Source organism: Anguilla rostrata, chromosome 6, assembly GCF_018555375.3.
Source record: "Anguilla rostrata isolate EN2019 chromosome 6, ASM1855537v3, whole genome shotgun sequence".
NCBI lineage: Eukaryota > Metazoa > Chordata > Actinopteri > Anguilliformes > Anguillidae > Anguilla > Anguilla rostrata.
The window spans coordinates 43,848,074-43,872,685 of record NC_057938.1 but is presented as its reverse complement, the minus strand read 5'-3'; the positions used below and the strand labels follow the sequence as shown (position 1 = coordinate 43,872,685).

The 24,612-nt window shown below is 39.2% G+C and overlaps 1 protein-coding gene across 1 annotated transcript in view; it reads left to right on the top strand.

The window, feature by feature from the left end:
- Nucleotides 1–3,254: 3,254 nt before the first annotated feature.
- The window catches only part of LOC135257298 (interphotoreceptor matrix proteoglycan 1-like), a 35,739-nt gene continuing 14,381 nt past the window's right edge, over nt 3,255–24,612 (top strand). The window contains exons 1-12 of the mRNA XM_064339894.1: nt 3,255–3,683; nt 7,341–7,562; nt 11,988–12,154; nt 13,682–13,722; nt 16,812–16,867; nt 16,976–17,082; nt 17,283–17,432; nt 18,148–18,206; nt 19,787–19,807; nt 21,058–21,281; nt 21,937–22,001; nt 22,496–24,596. Of these exons, the coding sequence (XP_064195964.1) occupies nt 3,617–3,683; nt 7,341–7,562; nt 11,988–12,154; nt 13,682–13,722; nt 16,812–16,867; nt 16,976–17,082; nt 17,283–17,432; nt 18,148–18,206; nt 19,787–19,807; nt 21,058–21,281; nt 21,937–22,001; nt 22,496–24,596 (3,280 nt within the window). The 5' untranslated portion in view covers nt 3,255–3,616. The remainder of the gene's footprint in view (nt 3,684–7,340; nt 7,563–11,987; nt 12,155–13,681; nt 13,723–16,811; nt 16,868–16,975; nt 17,083–17,282; nt 17,433–18,147; nt 18,207–19,786; nt 19,808–21,057; nt 21,282–21,936; nt 22,002–22,495; nt 24,597–24,612) is intronic.

Here is a 24,612-nt window from a genome sequence, read left to right as displayed (position 1 = left end):
CTACTTTTGTGTGCATTACCGTTAAATATTTTTGTTTAATGTGTATAATGACAAGTGAAATACTGAAAACTGCTGTTCAGTCATTTAACAGAAACATTCTATTTAACCAATTAATGCCCAGATTTTCCCCAGAGATTTCTTACATATAATCATTTGCACACCCTTTCGTATGAACATGTTTTGCAGTTTTTAATTGTATTTTTGGCTAGACCGCAACAGCGGTGCCGGCCCTAAAAATGCGAATGTCTGTGACTGAGTGACTGATTGATGAAGTTACAGCATTGGTCGGCCGAGTTATGAAGTTACACCATTGGTTGGCCGGTCCAGCCATATACTAGGTTTTGACCTGGTCTTGTTCAAGTAATGATGGTTTGAATGTACGGCCGCTATAGTCATCCAAAAGAAATATTCACAAATGGAAAAAGAGTGGTAGAGACTTCAGCAACTTTAGTTGCCCGCGGGCTTAAATGGGTTAATAAAACAGGGAAACCCTGCAATCCCTTGGAGTACGTTAAATCAGCTGATTGTTTGTCACTGATCCTCAAAACAGGTGGCTGCTGAAAGGCCTACTTATCTGTGCACCCCCAGGCAGTATCATCGCCTTGGGCAATGTAGATATTAATAGGGTTAGCATGCAGCGGCTCAAACATTCCATTACACAGTTGGCAGAAGATTAACCAAACGCTCTGAGCCTTGGGGTTTGTTTTGTCTGATTAACGCTGCCTCTTGTCCAATGCTGTAATTTCTTTGGAAAGGGTTTTGTATAACCCTGCCATGGGGAGTGGTTAATTTTTTTTCTCACTATTTCAAAGTGATTAATATAAAGATCTCAGGTAAATAATGTTGCGAGTATTGAGGCAATAAATACAGTGTGAAAAGCAGAAAAGAAATGGGTATAATCAAAAGAATTATCTTAAAAATAATACATATTGATTCTTTAAAAGTTATTTAATCTTATCATCATCATCATCATCATCATCATCATTGTTATTATTATTATAATAATGATAATTACAAGAACACCACATACAAAGAATGTTTTGAGTCTATATATTGCTTGGGATATCACCAGATGCTATCTAGAAATGAAAGCTTTGTGCTTCTATGAGAGATCTCTACATTGGGCAGATGGACTTGGTCTGAGTACTACCACTGAGTAGTAAAGCACTACTAGCAAAGACTCACTGAGCTGATTGACTCAACTTGATCTTATCAGGGATTTGATTCATGCAGCCTGCACAAAGGGGCTCTCAATAAAGAGTCGTACACATCCCTGAAACCCCTGCTGGTTCCTGATCTCGGTCACCTGCTGCTATGGGACGTCCAGTTGCACTGGTGTCAGCCTGGCCACTTGGGATCTCATCAAACTGAAGACCGGGACATGAAAGCCACCAGCAACTCGTCTAATCTCAGTAACACGTTGCATTGCCTCAGCCAATCAAAGTCATACAACGGCAGTCCTATTTATACCACGCCTTATGTTTCTCTTTGCCAAAGTCACTGCTCTCTGCGGTCAAAACCAGCTATTCGTCAGGTGTTTACGCGCTGCACTTTGAAAAACAGAAAGGATTTTTAAATTTTAGCTGGCACAGACTATAAAGGGAGGTTACAGGAAGCGCCATGGCTAGATTAGCTGCTGATTAAAAGCTGGTCAGTGATGGTTTAATACTCTGTTTGCAGACAGAGGATTGAGTGCTAAGTGATCAAACCTGAATTATTCATTATAAGTTGTGAATGTTATTTGAAGGTTTGCATTTTACAGGAGTTCAATGAACAGGATCTGAAGTATCTGATCACATATGAGAGTGTAACAGAATATTAAATTTGGCAAAGACATGGCCAGGTCACATATTAGGAACTGAACTGCTTATAATACAATACCACAGCCCGTATACATAATTCAAAATTGTTTCTAAATTGATCCAAGGTCAAAATATAAAATAAAAAGGCTGTGAATCTATTCTTACGATATTCAGCTGGACAGAAACAATATCTTTTTGGTCTCCAGTGAATGAATCAGGTATGTACAGGATACGGTACGAAAAAATTACTTTTAAAATGAACTGATGTCGGGCATGTGTTAGTGACATGTCTTCATCTTTCTTCAGTAACACAATGTAAGTATATTACCTTTTTTCGACACTAAATATCACTCCTTGAAGTTGCGAATTTGGGCTTTTCAAGAAATTTCCCGAAGACTTGCACTTATCGAACCTCTTTGTCTGCTCTTAATTTCCATCTGACTTAGCGCCTTTGTGAAAAAGATGAGAGATCCAGAGTGTCTGGGCCCTCGTCTGAATCATAATGTCAGACAGCTTTGGAATTATTTCAGAAAGTGGCACTGTAATGGTCTGTCCTGTAGAAGCATATTGTGCCTGCCATATTGAATAGAGACTTCAGATGTTGAAATTGAAAGGTTATCACATTGTCAATTAAGTCTGTTTGCAATCATTGACTTGAAAAAGGAAGACATTGATTGGTATAGTCACAAAAACATACCATTTTTTTATTTCGCCTATTTAATTGTCAAAATAAATTCCCTCTTTTGGCAGTTTTCACTGTACATTGGTTTAGCCATTAGTTTATACCAGTTGTGCATGGGACTGAACAACAGTATCTAATATGAATGACAAAAAAGCAGGAAAATCTTCATGTGAGAACGGTTCCTCCCAACTATAAGAAAGATGTAACTCTGTGATATGCATGTTTTGCAGAGATTAAAACTAGTTTATATGCTTTGAATCTTGCTGGAGCACGAACAATTTTATAAATCATGGATGCACAATCATGTATTATTTTCTCTTAATAACCTACCCAACCATGAAAGCCCTTGAATGCAAAACAGTGAATGAGAGAGAGGGGGATAAAAAGAGTAAGGTAGCAGAACTTGAACAACAGCAACTATCTGGCAATCCTCTCCAGATATGAGTAGACATGACCACGTAACACTACTTGCACTTTAAACCTCGGAGGAGACACAACAGATGCCCGACACTCTCCAGAACAGGGGATAAAGAGCATTTTGTAACAGGGGGATGTAAAAGCCACTCCGGGTGAATTCCAGACCTTGGCACTGGCCAAAAGCGCCTTGCATAGCTCCGTCTGGACAATGGACCCATGCACAAGCGCTGTTGGAAGTCTCAGAGTCTGAGAAGGGGTGTGGACAGAACGAACGATCAGGTTGACAGATGCTCCTCCAGAAAGCCTCTAACAGGATGACATTGGCCCAGCCATGGGGCAAACAGGGATTATGTCTGAGCAGAAGATAAATAGATTATTCCCGAAAGAGAGCTTGCTCGTTTAACTTCGTCACTCCTGTCACTCTTCCGTAGCGTCTTCCATAAGACCTGGCTGCCTCTCCTCCTTCCAGTGTCCTTAGTGCTCACCACACCGCAGTGGCCTGACACCACCCTGGAATTTCCACCGTCTACTGGAGAACATAGCCCCAGCTTGTGTGTGGATAACCATCTCTCTAAATGTTCGACTGACAGGCACCCAGAGACCCAACTGCTGCAAAGACCATGTCTGTTCTCACCATCTTCAGATAGAGTGGAGGGCTCTTCACTCATTCATCTGATTACTTCTTTTTATAACTTGAAAGCAAAACAAGTCCATCATGCCTTTAAAAATGGGAGTTTTCCTTGTAATGTTGCTGTTTGTCTTCCAAGCCACCTGGATTAAAGGTAAGCTTTTAGACTGCTGCCACAGAAGGTGCCAATAACTTTTACACAGAATATTTCTTCTGTGGTTCTTCTTGAGTGATTCCGTCTTGGTCTCATTATGATTTAATTCCGCAAATTTAGTATTTAAGAGGATTGAAGCTAAAAATCCTATTTGGGTTCATTTTCAATTCAGAAAAAAATAAATCCCATTCCAAATTAGAGATTTGCAGTATATTTTTGTGCAGTTGATGGACTTTCCTTTGAACGAAACGCAACTCTGATTATGTAATTGGGATTCTGAGAAATTTAGAAGTAAGTCATTTTGATCCTGGATGTGTCATCGACATTTTAATTCACTTATTTTAAGTGCAATATTTTTCTGATTGCTACTGGGGAGTATGACTTTTATGTTAGGGTTCTAGTACACAACGTCTAAGATAAAGACTAATATCTACATATAAGCTTTATATGAGACTACATCGAGCTATTCAAATCCTTCAAAAATATTCAAGTTATCCTGGCAGCTTGCTACTGACATGAGCTGTCACAGGACATAACATGTTTCAGTGCATTTTTTTCAGCTATTTTCCTGGGCCATGGCAGAATTTTTTGCTCTGTACAGAATAATCAGCTTTCCTCGTTTCCCGGTCTTCTGCTCACACAGTAAGGCTTGTTTCATGAGCCTTGATTCCATTAGAAGGATAAGACGGCTTTCCCATAGTAGCGTAAGAGCCTTTCTTATGTAAGGTTTCACTTAACATAAGGAAGTCCGGCAAGGGTAGAGTTCATGGCACAGGTCTGATCAAAAATCGGAATGTGATAGTCTCACATAGCGAGACATCGCTCTGTTAAATTATAAAAGGTACTTTAAGGCACGGTGCACCTATCAATTTTAATTGATTTATAAACGTTTGTTACCAGATACAAGTGGGTGATAATGATACAAATACTGGACAGTGTAGCATCCAGAACATGCAGGTATGCACTGTGATTGTATTCAGTATTTGCAAGGATGCCATTTATCACCTTGACTTTACTATTGTCGCTGATGAGAGTAGGAATTTACAGAAATCTGCTTAGTTGTTTGATGGTTAAACTAAGTCATGCTACCAGACTTTGCGTGACAGAATTAACTATAGCCAAAAAGCATCCAGTTGCAGTCTAACCATTACCTTGATTGAAGATGTACAGTAAGTTCTCTTTCCCTTTACCATTACCTTGGCCTGAAAATGCATTGCATTTAAAATTAATGTGAGTATAAGCTTGTTCTGTGTCCTGAGTGTTTCTATGAGTGATGTGCAGCCTGTGGCCTGGTAGCTATCAAAAGCTCTGTCCATGGACCATTAAATAACAGCCTTTCCTATTTCATAATAATGGTCAAGAATACTTCATGATGCCAGCTCAGGCTGAGACCAAGGGTTGCTTTGTACCATGACTAAATCACAGTGTCCCAGGATAGTCTAGAAACATGTAAAACACAATGTCACCGTCACATTGTTGTATTACTCATACTATATAACATATTCAGAGCTGCAAATCATTTTTTGTACAGTCACATATTTTATGTTGTCCTGTAGGCAACATAACATGCATTTATATCAGCAATTAGAATTAGAACTCTTCCCAACGTGGGATTCCTAAAAATCAATTATTCGATCATGAAAAGCAGCACTATGCATGTTACAAATATAGCCGAAGTACACAATGATTCCACCATGCAATATAGTGCTGTACACTATAAACTGTGAATAAACTTCAGATTTAGCTTTGCATTAACTTTCTGATGTTTCTGATTATATGCAGATTAAAGATTGAAAGAGCCATTTTTTGTGAAGTGGAGATGGTAATAACATAACATAGAGGTGTAATGGAGGTGGTCAAGGAAATGCACCACTGTTCCTTGATATTTTTCAGGAACTGTTTGTTCCCTGAAAAGTGGTGGAATTACAAAACAGCTGCAGTGTTAGGAGAGAGCTGTGTCCTCTTAGGCAGACGGGATAATGCTGCAGTACTGCAGCCTCTCCCAGTTGTGCTCTCCATCATCTGTAAGGACAGATCAGAACATTTCTCTCTATCCACACTGTCTCTGACAAAATAAATAAATAACCTGAGAAGTACATAAAACTTTAAGCCTTTTGGTTGATATTTCAAATCTAGGTTAGTCTGTAATGGCAATAAAATATTTATTACATTTCTATTATTCGGCAATTGTTATGCATTATGTGAGAACACAAGCATTCTAATACTCAGGTCCCTGAAACGCACACAAAAACATGCATTAACAGCCATTTATACAGAATGTACACAAATATATGTGTCGCATGCGTGTGTATTCATGCCAAAACTTGGATTAGAAATTATTCTTACCCTTTTTTCTTATCATCTGAGGAAGCTATATCAAAGCTAGAAGTAAACATTGCCCTTCTCACCGATTACAGATCCAATGAATAAAACATAAAATTTCATGGATTTTGGGGCATCATTTCAGCAGTATCCTCCTCATGACTATAAAACAGGATTGTTTTCCAGTTTCCTCTCCAGACTCCGCCAGATGATGTTTCAGTGTTTTGGCGGCTTCGAGAGACATGGAAATGACACACTGTTGATGCCGTTTAAATCAGAGGTTTCGATTTCGGGTCTCCTCCGTGGCTCGACTAAATCAGAAAAGACCAGGTTCCATCACGGTCGAGAGCGCTCATTTTCCCTGGAAGCGAACAAACGCTCCGTGGCAACAGTCCTCTGCTCAGCAGGCCCCCTACAGGGGCCTACGTGTGGTCGGATTTGTGATAGGGTTGCCGATGGGAACAGTCTAAATCTGTGAGTAAACAGACTGTGAAAATTTAGATGCTTATTCTTGTGTCACATTCAAGTGGCACATGAGGACTGGCTGCTGAGAATCTTTTCGCACAAATCTAAACATAACTCGAACAACACGATAAGATGGAATAAAATGACAGAGTGAAAGACTCTCCGGAGCCTAAAGTGCATATAAACAACAGCCAGCTTTCAAATGGCAGATTCCTACACTGGCAGACATTACTGTAACTGTCAAAAGAGCATGTGTTTGCATATAGAATTTACATTGCTGCTTAGTGGTCCAAACGATGATGGGTTACTTATTCCCTTTAATGAGACTCAGAGCAGTAACTAAAATTATGCCCGTAGAAAGTTAATGGGCCTCATTCACGAAACGTGTACGATCTTATTTGATCGTAAACTGTGTGTAATGCTGTTTCCAAGAACATTTCGGCATTCATATATATTTTTTAATCTTTATTTGTTCATGGCTGTTTCTTTATGCTAGTCATATGAACAGGGTTGCACTTAAAATTTACAGACAACATTCATCATGTCATGCACCTGGGATATGCACAAAAACAGAGATCTGCACGTGTGTCATGAGTCTCATTCGTTTTTTGGAGGAACATTTTTAAGAACAAAGGTAAGAATAATTGAAAAGAAGTTTTGTGAATGAGGCCCAATGCCTTTTATTATATTAATGATTTTGCAAGTAACCAGACATTCATATTGCACTCTAAGAGTCTATTATGCTTGCGGGCACATAAGGATTTTTAAAAAGGTGAGCTACTTGCTCACTTATTCATACAGTATCAGAAAAAAATATGTATATAACAGTGCAAACATTATTCTAATTATTATTGTTTATTCTTTTTGCAGAGCTGAATTGTGAAGATACTTTTTCTGTCCAATCCATCAATTCAAGACACTTGATAGAACTCTTAAGAACGGCCAAACAAACATCGCATGTAAGGACGATATTTGACCTGGAAAGACATCGGACGAAAAGGTCAACGTTTTTCCACACGGGGGTGAAGGTCTGTCCTCAAGAGACAATACGCGAGGTGATTGCTAGCCATCAGGCTTACTACAAACTGAGAGGTAAGAGCCCTAGCAACAGTCTACTTATTAAGAGATCTCTCCTCAGGTCCTGTAATGCACACACTCATTACACAAACACACTATAACCGACAAAGGTTTTGCTCTCATTTTATAGTGTATATCATCGCCTGGATTACTTGGATCTTCGATTTCTTAGATTTCAAAAACTATGAAAAAATATTCGGTAAAAGTGCTTCAAAAAGTAATTTGCAGCTCGACATTCTCATTGGTAATTCTAGTTTCATCATTTCTTGTGAGCCACTTACCCTTAGCATTTTCAACTATCCAAAAAAAGATAGCAAAGGTTAGCCCAAAAGGAGCTGAGCTCCAATATGACAGTCTGTGAATATAATGGCTGGAAAAACAAACAGAAATGAGACCCTTTTAAGGAGTCAGATGCACAGCCCATGTCACCACCTAATCCTTTGTCTGCTTATCCTGATAGTTTCCTCTCGTTCCATCTCAGTGCCAACACTTGTGTAGATGACGGAGGTGGGGTGGATTATCTTTTCTGCGAAAACTCCTATTTTACTCATATATTTGCTGAAGCTTGTATTTGCAGCCTACTTTACAAGCAAGACACCAATGACACTTTCAGCCATTTGACCTTGGAAGCTATTATGCCGGTGAACTAGTACGCAACACCATTTACTTACAGTTAGCACATTTGGAATTTAGTTTGATAGCTAAATGAAAACCGAAATGAGAGCAATTATACAAATGGAACAAAACCGATAAGAATGAGTTGATGGACTACTGCCAGAAAGTTCAATCCACTGCTTAATGCAGTAATAGAAGTGACTCAGAAGTTGCTTTGGAAAAGTCAGGACCCTGAGTGGATTGTACTGGCTGAATTGGCCGGGTGAATTGCAATAAAAGTGCTGATCAAGAGCAACTTTGCATTTTAGCTCACGACGCGTAAGGTTGGGATATTGACAGGGAAACCTGATACTGGATCAGCACTACTCTGAGATGCTTTTTACTAATTTGAACCCAGGTTAGTGAGTGCAGCCTCAGTACGTCTGGTTGGTAAGGTGAGCCAACTCTGTTTCTGTTGGTTTGTCGGCTACAATATCCACTACAATTTTACTGTCCTCACAGTTCAGTTAATACTGTGTGTGTGTGTACACTATGACATAGTGCACAAAAATATAGGCCATAAACCCTGGTCCAAAACAAAAGAGCACTGAGACTTAAAAAACGGCAGTCATTTTAAAACAAACGGCAATAAGGAAAAATACGGAAATAATGGGAAAAAATCTGACCCAATCAGCCTGCGAACAAAACAGCTTGTGCTGACAGCTGCCTTCATCTTCAAACACTTTCAAAACTGACTGGCAGTGCTACCAGTCAGTTTCCCAACCCAAAGTACGGTTGCCCCCTTCTGAACATCCGTCACACATAAAGCCAAACTAAAGGTAAAGTTGTGTGACTACTTCACACACTGTTAAAACTGAATGCCAGTCTTACTAAACGAATCAGGCACTCCAATTTTAAAAGTGGGCAATTCATTATAACTCAACTGAAAAGAGCAAAAAAAAGAGTTTGAGAACAGTGAATACAGATTAGGTTGTCTTATTCAAGCGGTTGAAAGAAATTCAAACTAGCAAAATGAACTCTTGGGTTTGACAGTGTATCCTCAGAAAATGTCATTTTATTAAGCATAAATTTATCATCGCCAAACCTGAAGCATGCGTTCAGCGAAAATACAGTTTTTTAGAGATCAGGTTTTTAAACTGTAATTTGTTTTGAGGAATTTATTTAATAAATCTCTCAAAATTTCTTTCCCTGGTAGTCGTTTGGAGTTCCCAGCCGATGGTTCAATATGTACCATAGAAGCAGGAACACCCTTGGGCTGTATATACCTCTATTATTGCTGATCCACTATGAAAGTAATAATAAACAAATCACCGGCTCACTGTAACCCAATACATGCTAACAGCTCACCAGCACTGAAAGGGGAAAGAAAGGTTCTGCTTTTGGAGTTGCAATAACTTTAGCTTTCCCACCTAACTTTAATAAAATCACAAAATTCACTAAATAAAACTGTCAGAGTCTGGCCTGCCTGGGTCTTTACTTATGCCTCACGTCTAAGGAGACATTGCAATGGATTTTTATTTTTTTTTACATCGGCAGCGTGATACAGGACTGTCACCTCCAGCCTGGCCCATTGAGATTGAGTGCTATTATTTTTTGGGGCAAATGGAGCTCAGCTCTTTCCCGGAGTGAAAACGGAGGCAAGCCAATTCTGGGCTCTTTGCTTCGGGTCGTACATACATTCCAGTCACTATCGAAAATATTTCCTGCCACTGAGGAAAAAGTACATTTTACCTTCAAACCTCAGAGAGAGAGAGAGAGGGAGGGAGGGAGGGAGGGAGAGAGAGAGAGAGAGAGAGATGGGGGAGAGAGAGAGAGAGAGAGAGGGGGAGAGAGGGAGAGAGAGAGAGAGAGAGAGAGAGAGAGAGCATCCAATAACACTCAGCTCTGAAGTCGCGCAGTCGCTTTGATGTCAATCCCATAGGCTGTTGCTTCCGTTCTTTATTCTTTCTGTGTCATCCTGAGACTACCATTCAGACCTTAATCAAAGACACGGAATTCCCTCTGACTTTACATGGGTGAAGTAAATTCTTTTTTTAAATCTCAGTTTAATACCACTTTTACATGGAGAGAGGTGGATTCAGAGGTGCTCTGGAACTTAAAAACACAGAAATGCCTGAACACATCTGAAAGAGTGAGGTCCCTGGAGAATTAAAAACTGTAGCCCCTTGGCTTGTACTGTTTATAAACATATGTGCATATATCATGTTTGCATTCACACATACATGTGTGTTTCTTTCCATTGTTGTCAGTACAGTCAAAGCTCAATATGTATTTGTCTGATCCCTACAGTATATAAGCCAATAGTTATTTATTGTTTTTCTGTTTCCACTGATGTGACTTGTTCTGATTCATGACACAAACACCTTAAATTATTTCTAGATTCAATTATTAACATTGACTTTCAGCGCAATTGTTCTTTGCAGCGCTTGACATTTTAATTTTGATGAATGCTGAACTTGCCAAACTGTGTTTGTAGAAAAAAGAAAAAGCACTTCCATATAATTGTGACTTAACATTTGGAACAAGTGATGACTGAATCCAACAAGTTAAAAGTATGGTAGTTCAAGTATTGCATCCTTCAAACGAAGGTAATTACAACATAAAAATTCCTCAATTGCTTAAATTGGAAGAGTGAGCAGTCATACATGCCAGAGATGGTGGCAGAGGTCAGAGGAATTCAATAAAGCTAATCATATTGACCATCAGTATCTTTTCTTGAAGAAATGAAGACCATTGCACTTTCATGTAGCTACCATTTATCCCTTGTCATGCAGCAATATCCTATTACCGTTTCTGGTGAAAGGGCCTCTCATTCTGTCAGGTTTCTTTTGATGAACTGAGGGAGATCAAAAGGAAATGGTGGTGAAGTGATGGGTGAAGCCTCGCAGTCAGATCTCACAGAAACATTATCAGGCTCATAATGAGTTGCTTATACACGGTGCCTTTCATACATTTATATGCCGCGCTTATCTGCCTCACACGGGCTAATTTACTTAATACCGCTCCACTCTGAAGCGCCAGCGGAGGTGTTGCACGGCAACCATTTGCTAGCCAGAACACTCACCCACACATCAACCGTGGTTGAGAGGTCAGGATTTTATTTGCGAGCTATACTGGAGATGACAAGAAAGTGAGACAGCAAGAGTCTGATTTGGAGCTTTGAAAACCCTGCTCTTCTTGATATGTGCCACAGTGAGTCAGGGCCTCTCAATGTAAAATAAATACATTTTTAAAAACACCGCAAACAAGAAGCGGCATCCCCTGAAGCATTTTGAATTGAGTTTCATCATCTTTGCCTAGAGGGAAGAGTATCCTCTCTGAATGCAGCCTTGCCATTTGGCACACATTAGCTATCAACAGTGGAAAGACTGTTGACAGTCTTAATTGCTATTCTGCATAAAAAAAGATCTGTGCCAAATTATGAATTAAATAATAAAGCTGTTTTCATATTTGTACAATGTGTTTAATGCCACGAATAATGAAATAATGTTAGAACATATAAATTAAAATAAATAAGTCGAAACAAAAGAGCCGCTGTTCATTTTAGGTACCATTCAGAATTTTCAACACTGAAGTCATTTTGTTTTGGCATGTTCCAGGCTTTTCTGTTTCTTAAATAGTCTTCAAGCTGAGAGAAACTATATGCTTCTGTCAATAGGGAACCTGGGCCTATTTTCAGGTTAACCGCAATGTGATTTGGCCTTAACTTTGAATCAACAATGTAAGATATTCAAAAAAATAATTTACTTTTTTTCTTGAATATCTTAAAGATTTTGGCTGATTGGTCATTTTAACAGATTTTTTTTTCTTGCTTTCCTTGCTCAGTTTGTCAGGAGGCAGTGTGGGAAGCTTTCCGGATCTTCTTCGACAGGATCCCTGGGACATCCGAGTATCAACAGTGGGTCGGCTTGTGTCAGCGTGAGTCCTTATGCATCGCTGACCTGGCCCAGAACTTCAGCAACGCCCAGGAGCACCTCAACATGGTGTACAGGGTAAGTGTCCAAATTGACATACTAGGCCAAGCCACATGACTCTCCTGTGCCATTGTAATAAAACACAGAGTTAGGTTTTCCTGTCATGTCAATATTGAAATTATGACATTTGGCTACAGTCCGATCTTATTTAACAAATTTAACTTCTTTTTTATTTATGAAAATTCTACTATAATTGAACCATTTACAATCACTGGTAAAGAGGACAGAAGAGGTGGGGCCTAGAGCACTGCAAGAAACCAAATTGTTGTGGGGATTTATTATGTAAGTAACAGACAAAGTAACTCTTTGTTGTGAACAGAATAAGTTATAAGCTAATCTATAGATCACAGGGCTACATGTTGCATGTTACCCCTTGAACATGAAAGCACAGCTATACTTTGTACTGACTTCCACTGCATGAGAAAAAGTGATAAATCTGTGTTACATTTTTGCTTCTGCTACATTCTTCAGGGAGCAAATTGAGTTATGCATCTTTTCATCTCATCTGTCCTACACACCTCTTTACATAGATTAATAATATTATGTACAGGTCTAAGATGAAATATTATTTTGGTACTAAGGCCTCATTCTTTCTCTCTCTACCACACTACAGTATCTCACCATGTCACAGTCACTCATGCGCTCTCTCTTACACTCTTACTCATTTACACATTCTCTCTCGCATGCACTCACCAACACCTTCCTAGCCCCAGGCTAATTACATCTCTAAACTGTGCCACGCAACACAGCCCAGAGAAAAGCAATAATTAGCAGTCTTGTTTTCCAGCAGGCATTCTCTCTATTGACTGATTACATTTCCAGAATTCATATGTGACCGGCCAATATGAATAGAGCAAAGCTAGCCTTAAACCTAGCGGCACTGGTGGTACTTTGTTTGCAGTGTCTGAGCAGGCTTTCGGGGCATCGCTTTCTCACCTTGCTCCCTGATGTATCCCCGTAGCACGGCTGGAGCTGTGATTAAGCACATTTCCCTGTCGTGTTCAAGCCTGGCAGCCAGGAGACACGAACGTGTGTTGCATCAGTGGGCAATGGCAGCGTACTGAGTTTCCTGTCTGTCTTACTGTACTTCATTCCCCCTTTGTGTTCCACTAAACTGTGCGAGGCACTTTACCCATCAAATGCTGACCTAATGTTGGGTTACACAGAGCCTGTTCTCTCCAGGCCCTGATGTGTAGCATGATAGAGTGAGGTAAAGGGTGCACACAGTTCTAAAACAGGGCATTTGTGTAGATAGCCAGCTGCCTCGCTTTGATGCTAGCTAATTAACTAAGGTAAGGAAGGTGTATTAAATGCCCATGTCTATGTAATTCAGAATTTTTTGCGGGAATTTGCTGATATAAATAGGTAGTAATTATAAGCAAAAAGAATAAACATTAGGAGTAATAAGGCACAGTTTACTATAAAGCAGGGTATAGGAATGGTTGTACATTATTTAGAACAGTAACATGTTCTAAATAAATAAAAATGGCCGCAACTATTTCAATATATTTTTCTAATGTTTGTGTATTTCTTGTGTTTTCATAGAGAGTGAGTTTGCGGGATGAGAGACAGAGACATCGGGGACGGTACGCATCGATTGTGTTGTGTTTTTTGTGATGTGATGCCCAAGGGACATCATGATTGGATAGGCACTCAGATTTCCCTTCCTGGCCTCTGTCTGTGACCCACAAAATTAAAAGCTCATTCGAGTCTGCATTGGGAAATCATTGGTTTTGGGTGACCCCATTCAATTCTGGAGCCACTTGCTTGTAAATTGGAAAAATCCTGTACGACAGGCCAATTTACAACAGGATTAGACCAATTCACTGCCCTAAATTCTGAAGGGTATGTAGTGATCCCATTGGCCTTTTGCTATGGAAAGGCATCATGCCAGTGTTTACTTAAAATTAACTTTATATAAAAGGAATGATATTCGTGCAAAGAAGAAAATAAAACAATTATTTGGCTTGTATACTTCATTCCATACTACTGAGGGTCACCGTAGAATGTCATTACCTCTAGTGGTCAAGAAGATATATAGGGGAGAACCAGCAGAGTACGTAGTGCATTCCTTGTTTCTGGTCTCGAAAATCCCAATGCCCACCAGCCACGCAGAGTGCGCCCATGCACTGCGCCATTGACTGTGCCCACGCACAGTGAGACATTTATTACTGAAAATAGAGCCCTCTGTCATTAATCCTGAACTTTTTAATGTGAATAGTATTATAGCTAAAGGCATATGGTGATGTACAATATACGGAGCGGGTCTATTTACAGTAACATTTATAAAGATTATTATTTCCAGAAAGCGCATAAACCAATTTCAGGTTTTAATATCCTGTGATATATCCAGCCCCCATAACAGACAGCCTTATAAAACTGCAGATACAGTCCTTCCACAATGGTAATTATAAAGTGCTAACCTCATTCACCTCATAAAACTTTATATTGGTCTTCAGACTAATTAAGAACCACAATGAATCGCACTGACCATTTTAACATGGACAATGTATGATTCTAATAAAAGAGTTAAGCTTGTAAAGCAGTGAGTCACATGGCATGTAAGTGGGCTTGTGGGCATGCTGGATCATACTTCTGATGTGGAGGTGGGTCTTGCTCACTGTCAGATAATGGCCTGACCCACTTTAGTATCTGGATCAGGGTTAGGTAATAAGAACCTGAGTAAAGATCATAGTAAACACAGAATATCCAGATTTCAGGCCTCTATTCAAGAGAAAACAGCCTTACAAAGCAGCATATTCTATGTTAAAACATACACTATTTAAAGTAAAGATACAATTTCAAAAAAGTCCTGTTTATTGTATTATTACATTCTTAATTGGATTGTAAAAAGACGATGCCTCTAAAATGGTAAGAGAACAGTTGTTGCTAAAATTTGCAAGTGAATTATTTAGTGCTGCATAACACCATGGCCGATATGTTAGAAAACAGCCTTGTACTGTAAAATGGGATATAAATAACTGAAACAAAACTGCAGGAAGGGAAAGAACTGCAGTTAGAAAGAATATTCAAAACATTGCATTCGGAAAAATGAATTACTGGTATGGTCAGAATTCTGAACTCTTAAACAGGGCAATTAGTACTTACATTTTTTGATTAAAAAAGTTTGCAAATACGGGGACATTTCGGAAGCCTACAACCATAAGTCATATTGCGGCTAAATTTACAGAGCTTTATGTCACTCACCTGCAAGTTCAGTTTCTGGTCATTCATATGCTCCATTTGCCACCACAATACAAAAGGGGGATTTGAAAATACTGGTGCAGCTCCAGGCACTAACTGCTGTTTGCAGTTCAAATTAATGTTTTTTTGTTTGCTTTTTCCAAGAGCCCAGATGTGTGTTACAGAAAACTGAAATTGAATCGTAAAAACTGAATTGGAAAGCATATTAAACTAGAATTTTTACCTTGAAATGTCCGAAACTTTGCCAGAATGCTAACCCACACAAGATCCTGGCAACACATTACACATACTTAAAAAAAACAACAACACTGGCTTCCCATCAAGGCACGTGTCAATTTCAAAATTCTTTTGCTCACCTGCAAAGCTCTCAATGACCTGTCCCCTCCCTCTCACTCATCTGCTGGCTGTGTGTTCCCCCTCACATACTCCGCTCATCTAATACTGGCACTCTACTCACCATCCCCAAGGGCTGCTCCCTCTCTGTGGAATGCTCTTACAATACAAACGTCAGGGAAGCAGAAAATTTCAAATCCTTACTCAAGACCTAACAGTTCAGTATGTTACCCTTAGCTGCACTATTGCCTTGATTTGTTTGTTTGTGTTTATCCTTACCCTATTTGCCCTGTACTCCCTCCTGTATTACTGTTCTATATATCTGTTTCGCCTTCTATGTCTGCTATTTTCTTTCTCTGAGTGACCTTGAGCTGTGGAAAGGTGCTATGTAAATAAAATGTATTACCATGATTTATTATTTTTTTATTAAAAGTGAAATTTATGAATGCAATTCACGTTCTTCTGGCACTAATTTTTGCCAGTTTACAAGCTTTGAAGAATCTCACTAAAACACAGTTAAAAATAAAATAATGGCAGTAAAACAACAGTTACAGTTCAACAATATGACAGTAAATCTATGGGCAAAAAGTAGTCACTTATGGGTAGGGATAAAATAACCTGATGAAGCAAGTCCCTTGATCTGACACTAGCTGGGAAAGCCTCCAAGAAGATTCTTGCAGTACAAAACTGCTAGGCCATTGCCCCAAGGTCAAAATCCCTCTTATTACAGTAACTGAGACAGGCTAGACAAACAAATTATACTGGACAAAGAGTACTAATAGATCCTTGAGATTGTTGACCTGACACTCCTGACACTGGCCCATACTTGGTACTCCATAAATCATAATTTAAACAAATTATATTACAGCACATTTCATTAGTTTAGCATGCAATCTCATCCAGGGTGACGTGCAATTAATGTAGGAGAACATTGAGTGCATTCTCATCATTTATGTGAGGAATAGCACCAGACCTGGCAAACAACATTCCCAGGCCAGCAAGTATAATGGGACACAAATAAAGCTAAATTCAAATTAACTATGCCGTGCAAGAAGCAAAATAAAAGTCCTGAATGCATACAGATAATATTCAAAATTAGGCATATTTTAGCGTAATATCTTTTCCCTTTCATCTCCAGGGAGGTGCCTACAGTCAAACCTGTGGTGACCACAACAAAGGTTCCTGAAACAACAGGTGCAGTAAGAAGCCAAACTAACACAGTAACTTCATTGGAGCGATGCAAAGAGATTTTTCCTAACTTGCCAAAATCCCAAAATACATTTATTTTCTCTTGCCTCTTAGTGTTGAGTTCAGGTCCAACAGAATCTCATGCACCAATGGATTCACCAACTGCGATTTCCAGTGTTCCTACCAGTGGCATTCCAGCAGCCACCAAGGCGGCGGAGGAGGTAAGGACAAATTTGTATTCTTTCCATCATTCAAATATTTTACAGTAAGGAAAGGCAAAAATAATACCCAGGGATTTACGGAGGACCAGTTGCTGTCTTTCACCCTTTTCAGACATTGCGGACAAGCCGATTGCACCCAGCCATATGGGAATTGGAAACTCCCATGCTTTAATACACTACTGACTGATCTCTTTTTCCAGGATACAGAGCTTCCCAACGCCTTACCTGAACAACCATTGGAACAGGTGGTGGAGTTCAGCATTACCATAGTGGATCCAGGCTACAGTGAGCTTCTGAATGATCCGAACACTGCCCAGTACCATGACCTCACGCGTCACCTGCGTGACCAGGTGAGTGGTCATACCCTCAGAAGCCCGTACCACCCTGGCCACCCTTCCACGACGATCGACGGTCTAATTCCGATCTATGCTCTATGCTGATGACATGCTCCTGTCAAGATTATGAGCATTGCTTGTCTTTGGAGGCTGACAAGTCTTAAGGGGGATGGAGTAGGTCAGGCACCTGCCTCATATTAATTCCTTTAAGTGCTGTGATCAGGGACTGTCGACATTTGAAACTGTGCCCGGGAGGCGCTTTCTAGAAGTGCACATGCAAAGAAGCCTACACACTAGTGGCTGGCCTGAGAATACCACTGCAATCTGTAAGTAAATAGCTGTTACATTTGTTACGTATATTGCTAGGAGAGTATGTCATTCTTCGGCTAGCAGCCATATAGTTTATACATTTTTCAAGGATATATACCAATGGCATGATATAAAGTTGTGTCAGCAATCTGTCTGCAATAATTGAACACCCATATTCTTTCAGGTCAATTGTTTCAATCAACACATCTGTCTGGATCATGGCCCTATGTGACCTTTAAGACGATAACATGTCATCTTTTGTCATGGATGATGAATGATTATGCTGTAGCTTTTTCAGGGCCACATTGACGCCTGTGCAGAAGTACTACAAGCATCAAGGACAAATTTGAGAGTCTGTAATTTAAAAAAAAGATTTTATAATTATATCTTAACTGGTCCTTTCTTTTCGTTCCTTTTGCAGATGCATGATGTTTTTGACAAGCTTCCAGGATTTAAAGACATCCAAGTGTTGGGAATTAGGTTAGTTGGCAGGTTATTCTGATCATTATTTTATCTGAAAAGAGTTAATATCTTTTATTCTGTTTATTTAAAAAGTCATGCTGTGAACATCTGTATGTTTACTGTGGAACAGATTAAAAGAAAATTGACGTTGAATTTTTAGACGATGCGGTACAAAAAGCAATTTCCTTATTACAATGTGTAGAATAGTCAAGTCTGTACTGGATGAACTGGTGAGTCACTGCCCTCACGCTGAGTCTGATTTTAAAGTCTCGGTTGATTGCCTTTTCCCCTGTTTTTGACAGATAATGTACTTCTGTCTTGAGAACAGGGTTGATATTACCTTCTTTAGTGGAGCAGCAGCCTGTCCTCCAGCAATTTTGATAACCCTCTCTAAGGCTTAGCTTATATTTCATGGGTCTATGACCAGAATCAGCGCCTGCAATCTCTTGAATGATTCTATGACCAGGTGCAATGTCTGCATGAGTGGAGACACTTTTCCAAATGGGCATAGGATCTGTAATTTGTATTCACATGGTTTACCAAGGTGGTTGCTAATTACTTTTCACAAGTTTTGCAATTAACTTGCTCATCAGCCATCCATAGCCTGTAAAAATGAAAGGTGATTAAGTTAAAGGTGAAATTATTCCAGACAGTAGCATCGAGATGCACCCATCCCTTGCGTATGAAATAGAACCAGCAGCCCCTTTAAGAGTTTCATGACTGACAACAGTGTCCTCAGTGAGGTGGCTATGTAGATGGGAAAAGCATTTCCCTTATCAGGTATCCTCTTGCTTCTTTGAAGAACACAAAGGGGATCTTGTAAGGATCCTTAGGTCTCCTGCATCTTCTTCTTGAACCTCCTCTAACAAAATGGAATCTACAAAATGATTAACTGCCGTGAAGTGTGGACCAGAATTTATCCTAGTGCACACCCTTGCACAGGGAAAAGGCCACTGGCTCAAACCTTTGACTACTTTCTTTGTTTCTATTATCTAAGTTAATGCAATATGGGCCTGTACATTGAATACATTTCTACTGGAGAATCACCTTCCCCGTCAAATATTTCTTGCCATTTTCAAACCGGTTTTAATGCACTTCCTCCGATTACTAACATTGCATAATACATTGGCATTGCCTTATACCAGTATAATAATATTGCAATTATAGACATTAACATAATACAGAGTTACCTTCTAACCTTTTACAGTTTTTCTCAAATGAATCCCCACTACCTTTCCACTTGCTTGCCAATTTAATGCTTTTGCATAAGGGGATGAGTTGGATAATTGAAGAGACTTGTTAACCTTAATATCTTTCCAATGAACTTTCCATCACCATTTGAAATTAACACCTTAAATGTACCTTAAACCATGTCAGGTAATGGACGAGCCTATTAACATTGTATATCAATATACAAATTAGGGGGGGGGGGGGGGGGGGGAGAGAGCGAAAGAGAGGGAGAGATCCAACACCTATTGAAAAGATTTTCGCTGTCCAATAGCATCCAGTACAGTTGGTTACATATTTTTACTGTTTTACAGATGGTATAATGTCATGCTGACTAATAACCTTTTCTCTTCCCTTTTGCTAAAATGAAGTGGGCTGCAAGAAAGTGGCAGGTAATTAAAATTAAGTGATGACAAATGTCTTGTGCAGTAGCGTACCCCCCGTTTCTGTCCTTGCCACCCCCCTCCCCACATTTGATATGTTTGTCAAAATAAAAGCTATTATTTTGACAAACATATTCCTGCTTTTCTCACATTTAAGGAAAAAATGTTTCCCTTTATACTAAATTTATGATCTCTGAAATGAGAGGTATATTTATGAAATGTGCTATTCCAAAAGTATACATACTGTGTAAGCTAAATGTTCAATTAGTGATTTTTTATATTTACCTAAATGCATATTCTTTTTTTTCCGGGGGCATTTCAGATCTGTTTACTGTTAGAACACAACCTATTGAATGTATTGCTAATGGTGTTTAATTTCAGTTAAATGTGGGAAAAAATGCGTGGTAAAATAACAGCGCTTTATGTCACATTTGGTACTTCATAAAATAATGAGCTAGCAGAGCTATTGTATACCTACAGCAACTTTGCAATTAATTGACAAATAAAAATGACAAGCCATGAAATCATTTATTCAACCATTAGGTAAATACTGATAAATTTAACAGATACACCATTTTTTAAAAACAAATATTATTTCAAAATTTACATACTGCCCTAATATAGGATATATTTAGTCAGTGGGTCCATATTCAGATTTAATCTGTCTCTTAAAATTCTGTTGAGGGAAAATATCCCCCTGGTGGTGCTTAATACAAAAAAATATGCATTGCAAAATCATTCATTTGATATTTGAATAATTGGCAAGTTATTAATGTTTCATTTGATGGCTTGGACTATCAAAGCAAATAAGAATGATGCCAGTCAGTACTAATGGCTTTTATTCTAATCTGATAATGTATTCACAGCTGATATGACCTCTTAGCCTGCATACAAAGGATACTTATTTACCTTAATCATAAAACCAAAGAAATTAATCAGTGCTGGTCATTACCATAACAATCAAAATGCCAGATGATGAATTAATTTAGTCTCTGGTTTAGCCATGGGTGGACACTGAATATGCATACAGTTCTAATTATGCATTAAATATCTGAAAAAAGAGATGCAGATACATTTCCGGTCAGATTTTTAGGAACAGTTGATGTATGAAATGTACAAGTCATATTGGCAATATAAGTATAGTTGGATGTCATTTACTAACATGGCTAATGGTAAGGTTATGAATACTTAGACAATTGTAAATGAAGCTACTATGCTTTGCCACAACCGCCTACTGAAATACCTTGTTTTTGGCTCAGGTCCGACGGCATTTCTGTACGCTATGTGCTAACCTTTGAGATGGATGCACAGGAATCTAGTGAAGCTGGAAGTGACAGTGCAGAGACGGTTGATCCAAGCTTGGCCCGGGATGATGGGAAAACAGAGTCCTTGCCTGATGTCAGTCTGAAGGCAGCGGTGGCCAAAACCCTGAGCGAAGACACTTCCCTGCCAGTAGCACTTGATTCCCTCAGCTTTGAGCCAGGTAGGCCCAATATCCTGATTGACAAGTTTCTTGAGTGAAGCATCAATTTGCAGATATAGTTGGAATGCAAGTTAAGAACAAATGTTAGATTTCATAGCACGTTAGCTTGTAATGTCTGCTGGATTTTTAGAATAGCCTTTTAGGCGAACGTTATCTTTCCATACTAGCTAGCAAGGACACATCAGATGGCACATTTTCACATGAAATCCAGATACGTAGATGCTAGTTACACTCCAGTCTTTGTTCTTGGTCAATGATACTGAAGTCCTGTGTCCTGTTTCTTTGTTAATAACACTGATTTTTCTTTACTGTTAATTAGATACAGATACATAGATACATTATTTAAAACAATAATCTGATGTAGTGTACCATAACATTTATAGCTCATCCTAAGGCTAACCATCTGAAGAAAAAAAAAACATATTGCACAAAATACTATGTAAGTATTTGAAGAAAATATTGGTTGCGTATTGGAATTTTTAATGAATGACATGGATGAATCAACCAAAATAATTTGAATACAACCATGTGTTAATGAATGATTAACCCAAATTTGCATAGCTTTCTTCTGCCCACATAAGCATAAACCTTACACTTGCATAAATGTACATTTTTTCATGATCATTATAATTAAATATATATATTTATTTCACAGACATTGATGTTAAACAGAGAACTCAGGCACCACATGCAGAAGGTTCAGAAGATGGCAGTGAAACAGTAAGTTTGGTAACTCTGGTTTAGTTTTTAATCATTTCATTCAAGTGTTGTGTACTATATATTGAGCACCGTAATGTTTGGGACAAAAAACACATTTTTGAATTGATTTGTCACTCCACAATTATATATTTGTAATCAAACAATTTATATATGGTTAAAGTGCACGTTCACACCTTCAGCTTTTATTAAAGGATATTTTTATGTATTTTGGTATCACCATGTAGAACTGTTTGGGACAAATGTACTTTGTGTAAAGAGTGCTGTAATTTGTCCATGGTGAAACCAAAATGTACAAAAATACTCTTTAATAAAAGCTGATAATCTACACTGTAACTACTCGTTACACTGTTACGCTGTAATGTGAATTATTTGATTTCAAGTCTATTGTGGAATACAGAGCCAAATCAAGAACAATATACTTTTGTCCCAAATATATGGAGAAAATCATTTGACTTTAAATATTAACAGCTATTGCTTGATGGCTTCTTTCATAGACACCAGAACCAGACTCCCACAATGATTTGACAGCGATTACAGAGGAGCCAATCATCATCATAGAAAAACCCCGCTTAGATGTCCCACTTACTCCAGTGGAGAAGGAGAATGCCCTTGAGACTCTTCTGGACCCCACAACTGTATCAGAGAAAGAGGCAGAGCAGACTCAAATGGAAACCACAGCCAAGTCATTCACAGATGACAGCGAATCAGCACAGCCTTCCATCACGGTCCTGCCCACCATCTCTGAGGTTGCCTTTGACGACACGACAGAGGAGTCTGACCTCATCTATGTGAATAAATTTGAGCCAACAGACTCTTACCAGCTCACAACACAGGTGGTGGCTGGACCACACGAAGAAGAACTTATTATCACTCATGAGCTTGAATCCATACAGGGGGGTACTGGTGAACTTACAAAAGATGTTGTTCCAGCTATTGAGCTTGAAGAAGACTCAGAGCCGCCCAAGGGTATAATATCGACTGAATTATATCCTAATATAATTTTCAAAGATGATAATGTGTCGCCAACTAGTACAGAAGCTGGTAGTCTTGATCTAGAAGAGACCACATCTGGTAGTACAACACAGATTTTACTCACCACTGTAACAGTAATTCCTCCTGTTGCAGAGGAAGTCACATTAGGGAGTGCAGAGGAATCATCTGATTTCATATTGCCTGTGACAACACTGTCAGCAATTACTCTGCAGCCACCAACAGCAATGATTGTGGATCATCATCCTGAGGAGGAAATTGGTAACTCTAATGTTCTTCAGCCTATGAAAGAAACCGAGGATCTCCATCCTGTACTGGAAACTGACCAGCTAACAGAAGGGACAGAAGACCTACAACCTGTTGTAAAAAGTGATGAATTTCTGTCAGAGGAAACTAACATCCTAAAACCTGATGAGGATACTGATGATCCTGAGTCTGAGGAGAATCTTCCCCATGTAGAGACCCTACAACCTGAAGTGGACCTGAGTGAACTTAAACCAGTGGAAGACATTGAGACCCTTCAACCCATGGAAGATACTGACACCCGTCAACTTGAGGAGCATACAGCTGGGTTTCTGCCCAAAGGAGAAACAGGTGATCTTCAACTTGAAGAAGATACAGGTAATCTTCCCCCTCAGGATGCTGACACCCCTCAACTGGAAGAGGACAGCAATGACCTACAACCTGAGGAAAACCCAGGTCACATTCAGCTTGAAGAGAATACAGGTAACCTTCAACCAATTGATGCTGATAGCCTTCTGTCTGAAGAGGATGCAAGTGCCATTCATCCCGAAGAGTACACAGATGATCTTCATACTGTGGAGGACATAGAAGACCATCTTCCTAAAATGGACGCAGATGTTGTTCAGTCTGTCAAGGACAATCAGCCTTCTGAAGATGCAAATGAACTCCAGCCTTCTACCATTTATCTTGAGGACATTGATTTTGAAGACCTTCAGACTGAAGAAGGTACTGTTGAGTCAACAATAGTGCTTACTGAAGGCCTTGAACCAGAGTTAGATACTGGTGATAGTAAACCTGAGGAGGATGATAGAGTTGAAGACCTAAAACCTGAGGAAGGTACTGTTGATACACTAACCGTGTTTATTGAAGACCTTGAAGCAGAGTTAAGCACTGGTGATATTCAATCTGCGAAAGATGATGGTGTTGAAGACCTTAACCCTGAGGAAGGTTCTGTTGATTCACTAACTGTGTTTTTTGAAGACCTTGAACCAGAGTTTGACACTCATAATATTCATCCTGTGGAGGATGACGGTCTTGAGGACCTTAAGACTGAATTAGGTACTATTGATCCACTAACTGGGCTTATTGAAGACTTTGAACCAGAATTAGACATTAGTGACATTCAACCTAAGGAGGACCTACAGCCTGTCGAAGACAGTGACAACATTCAGACAGAGGACAATGAAGACTTCAAACCATTGCAGGAAACTAATGAAGTGGTTGCAAATGAAGGTAGTCATGAAATTCCTGCAGACTTAATGGAACCAGAAAGTGAAATCTCCATGCAGCCTGAGCCTACTGTAACTATTATAAAAGAAAATATTGCAAAGGTAGCCTCACAACCAGACATCAGCACTGCAGGTGAGAAGCAGGATTA